Source organism: Pyrus communis, chromosome 4 (genome assembly GCF_963583255.1).
Source record: "Pyrus communis chromosome 4, drPyrComm1.1, whole genome shotgun sequence".
NCBI lineage: Eukaryota > Viridiplantae > Streptophyta > Magnoliopsida > Rosales > Rosaceae > Pyrus > Pyrus communis.
The window spans coordinates 4,017,705-4,022,391 of NC_084806.1; the positions used below are offsets into that span (position 1 = coordinate 4,017,705).

The 4,687-nt window shown below is 37.8% G+C and overlaps 1 protein-coding gene across 1 annotated transcript; it reads left to right on the top strand.

The window, feature by feature from the left end:
- The first annotated feature begins 2,464 nt into the window (after positions 1-2,464).
- LOC137732305 (transcription termination factor MTEF1, chloroplastic-like) lies at positions 2,465-3,727 on the top strand. Its single transcript, XM_068471611.1, has one exon. It carries the CDS (start codon positions 2,532-2,534, stop codon positions 3,480-3,482), a length of 951 nt encoding a protein of 316 aa, XP_068327712.1. The 5' UTR covers positions 2,465-2,531; the 3' UTR covers positions 3,483-3,727.
- The last annotated feature ends 960 nt before the right edge of the window (positions 3,728-4,687 follow it).

Consider the following 4,687-nt stretch of genomic DNA (forward strand, 5'->3'; position numbering starts at 1 on the left):
GGATGCAGTTCCGAACACCGGCGTAGGAGCTCTCTGTGGTGGATCTTCAAATAACCCCACCCTTCACAAATTTCCCAACAACTGTGAAACTGAAAGGGTTTCGAGCTGCTGTCCATGTACAATTCCTCCGCTTGGCGTACCTAGAAAAAAAATTAAAGAAAATTAATTTATGAAATTAAATGTAATATAATTAAATATTTAAAATAAATTGTGAAAACACTTACTTCGTCGTAGTAATTAGCGCCGCTTTCATGTCTACTTGCGACTGCTAATAATGTTTGATGCCATTTATTCGAACTTGGTTGAAGATGTTTCTTCAATCTTGAAGAGCAACTCTTGTGGTTTCGAATATTCACTGGAGTGGTGCCGTCATAGGACTCTAAGTATTTTTTGGACACACGAGTCCAAACACCGTCATTTGTTTGACAATTCCCCTTCACACTATTTTCCGAAACCCATCTATAAGCCTTGCAAAGAGCTTCATCTTCTTTTCGGGTCAAGCCCTACCTTTCATTGCAGACGAAGCCATTTCAAAATTATTAAAAAAATTGAAGGATAGATTTTTGAAAGAGGAAGGAAAATATGAGAATTGAAATGGTGTAGGAATGGTGAAAATTTTGTGAGGAATGATTTAGGTATTTATAGGAAAAAAATAGAATTTTTTTTTTTTTAAAAGGCCCAAAAAACCTTAAAAAAACAAAAAAAAAATAATAATTTGAATCCAACGATAACTAGCGCCAGCTAGCCGTTGGATTCAAAATTCTTTTTAAGAATTCTTGTCGGTTATAACCGACATGAATACATTTATTGTATTTAATATAATGACGATGTACTATCATGAGGGCTTGTATGGTTTTAAAAATTCAAATGACAATGTACTATCCTCAAAGCATTAAGGATGCAATCTCAAGCATTTTCATATTATTTCATATTTTTCGCAATTGTAAATTAATTATTACATATTTTTTTAATGTGTTTGGTATTTTTAAAAGAGTAAATTGTAGCAATGGTTCCTTAACTTTAAATGAATTGGAGCAATGGTCCCTCAACTATAAATTCATTACCATTGGTCCGTCAACTCATCAAAACGTGCAGCTATGGTCCATCAACTAAAAATTCATTATCATTGGTCCCTTAACTTTAATCTAACTGGAGAAATGATCCCTCAACTTTAACTCAATTGGAGTAATGGTCCCTCAACTTTAACCCAATTGTAGCAATGATCCTTCTAAAATAACCCATTTTGACAAAATTTTGATGAAGTTGACAAAAAATGACCATATCTACACGTTTTGATGAGTTGTGATATCCCAATTGTAGCAATGGTCTTTCGAACATAGCTTATTTTGACAAAATTCTAACGAAGTTGACGAAAAGGATCATAGCTACACATTTTGATGAGTTGAGGGACCAATGGTAATGGATTTTTAGTTGAAGGACCATTGCTCCAATTTGATTAAAGTTGAGGGACCATTGCTACAATTAACTCTTTTTGAAATACTTGATATTTTTATTTTTAAATTGTTTTATAATTTTTTTAATCTCACTTCTTACCTATAGTATACTATAAAAAGAAATAAAACTTTTTTTTATAAATTTATGTAGAATAATAAAACAATAATACATATTTTAATATAAAATATATACATATACACTATGGCTATTGTATTTTATAGTAAGTTTTTTTTTTAAGTAGTTTAAAACATTAAAATCAACAAAATAATTTTTTTCTTAACGTGTTGAAACAGGTTACTTGCTTGTCACTTTCGTGTAAACCTATTAATGATTCGTTATTAATGCGTTCTTATTGTGTGACCCGATAACGATCCGAAACCCGTTGTTTTCGTATCGTTTACATGTCATGTTAATGGGTCATGTAAGAAATTTTCAGGTCTACTTTTGGAACCCGATAAATGGTAAGATCGGATCCAAGGATCTTGTAACATTCTCTCAGCTCATGTGCATATTCTATACTATATAAATTTTTATTACAATTATTAATCAAATTTCTATTTGTGTTAAAGTACAAATTTGACCAGTGACACATCATTTTGTGAACAAATTTGATGTGCTTAGCATTATTCTTGAAATAATAAGCATTGTTTCTTTTTCTTTTTCTTTTTTTTTTTTACTTTTATTATTGTCTTGTTTCTCCTAAAATAAGATTAAGCTCAACTTGCAAGTGATGAACTATACCGGTGATTAAGTCATTTTATTAACCAACCGTTTGTCAGATTAAACAGTCTTTCTCTTCCTAATATAAATTAAACTTGTAATGTCGCTTTATAAGAAAATTAAGCTCAACTTTAATAAACTACATGCATGAAATTAATGCAACCAAAAAAAAATAAAAAAACAACTTACAAGTCCGAAAGTGAACTCATATAAAACATATTAAAAAAAAGGGAACTACGAGGGCAGTTTAGGGAGGAACCAACGACAGGTCGTTTTGATTTGGGATAAAGGGATGTCCACCTTCACTTTTCCTCGGACACACATTGACACATACCTACCAGCCCCCGTCCGCCACCATGATTCGCCATCTCCAACCTCAAACCTTCCTTCCCCAAGCTTCTCTCATTCCAACTCCAAAACCCTCCAAAAACCCTAACCCTGTCCCCAAATCAATCTCCAACTCCCTCAGGCCGACTCTCAATTCGCCAAATTATCCCTCACTTTCCCACCACCCAAGCACCTCCGCCGACCCCGGCCTCCTCTTCCGCGAAAAGGTCCTCTACTTAGAAACCCACCTCAACGTCGATTCCCAAAAGGCCCTCCACCAAAACCCAGATTTCCGCTCCTGCCCCCTCTCCTCCCTCAAGTCCGTCGAGGGATGCCTCTCCTCCATGGGCATCGAGCGCTCCGCCCAGGGTCGGATCCTTGACATGTACCCACAGCTCCTCACCGTGGACCCGCACTCTGCCCTCTATCCAATCTTCGATTTCCTCCTCACCGAGGTCCGAATCCCCTTTCCGGATATCCGGAAGTCCATAATCCGGTGCCCGAGGCTCCTAGTCTCGCACTTGGACTGCCAATTGCGACCCGCATTGAAGTTCCTGACCGAATTGGGGTTTTCGGGTCGGAGCTCCATCACGTGCCAGACGACAGTGCTGCTGGTTTCGAGCGTGCAATTTACCCTTTTGCCCAAGATTGAGTATTTGCAGAGCTTGGGGCTGAGCTACGAGGAGGTGGTGAACATGGTGATAAGGTCGCCGGGGCTGTTGACTTTCAGCATTAACAACAATTACAAGCCGAAAGTTGACTTTTTTCTGGAGGAGATGAAGAGGGACGTGGGGGAACTGAAGAAGTTTCCGCAGTACTTTTCGTTTAGTTTGGAAGGGAAGATTAAGCCGAGGCACCGGTTGCTGGTGGAGCACGGCTTTTCGCTGCCGCTGCGGGAGATGCTGAAGGTCAGCGACGGCGAGTTTAACGCCCGGCTGATTGAGATGCGGTTGGGATTCGCGGAGGGCAGCTGGGTCTAATATCCCAACTTGCTTGTAACTTTACAAATTTTTGTATATGGAATTGAATGTTGAGATTGTGTCATATTTACAAATCGATTGTAAAACGGTATTTGGTTTTGTATATGCTCCTTATCAAACATTAAGCTGTTTTCGTATGCAAAATTGCAAATACATGTTCACGTACTTGAAATCAGAGTAAGAAGTCGTTTCTTAACGTAGGTTATCGTGATGTGGAACTCTGATCGGGATAATCGTTTGAGAAATGATTTCTGTACACTCTTTTCTAACTTGCTTTTCTTCTAGCAATTTGCAAATCAAAGGATTGTACAAATGGTAAAAAGTAGAGTACCAGTCGTTTTTGTTCAAACCACTCTATTGTAGCAGATTCACACAAGCTCCAAAGTTCCTATAATTCACAAGATCCAATGATGTCTATTTAAAGGGCCGATCGACTGGCGAAGTGAGCCAGAAGGATTGGGCTGATTACGGAAGGTTTGTCCATAAAAGCAAGCAGCTCAAGAACCTCTTTGGGTTACGTTCCGTTAGATCAGATGAATCAGTTGGCTAATAACCATCCCTCTCTCTCTCTTCGACTTTCTGAATCACTGACAATATTTTCTTACACCAAAGTTATGAGCCTTTATTCTCTGAGATGACCAATCGAGGTTGCTGGTTTTAAGAAACTTTGAGCAATAACAAGAAGCAGGGTTTAGGGGCTGTGAATTTTGATGCTCTCTATCCCCTCCCCTCGGGCCTCTCAGTAATAACCTAATGACAGACGACTAGATGAGAGGGTCGGTCACAGCATTAACATTAATCTAGATGAAAATCTAGAGAGACATCCAATCGGAATTACTGTATCAATTTTGAAGTCAATTACGCACTGTTATGCTGCATTTTAAGTATTTTATATAGTAATTAATTTTGTGGCATCATCGTTGCATGAAAATAGTTCACTATATCAACGTGGATAGTTATATTAAGCTTCATCTTCTATTGTTTAAGAGAACTCATGCAACAAATTTTATGCTTATTTTTCTCTGTTTCGCTCATCACTTTACTATTATGAGACGAGGGATGTAAAACATGGGATATGGTTAGGGGTTGGATTGGATTGGACTGGACATCCCCAACAAACAAAGCCTGATCTGCCGTTTAGATGGTGGTTGAATGCTTTTCACAGCAATCATTAAAAGTGAGGTATTACGCATCCCATGATGATC

Excerpts from the sequence above, each read along its gene's own strand:
- LOC137732305 (XM_068471611.1), top strand. The coding sequence starts at position 2,532 with ATGATTCGCCATCTCCAACCTCAAACCTTCCTTCCCCAAGCTTCTCTC.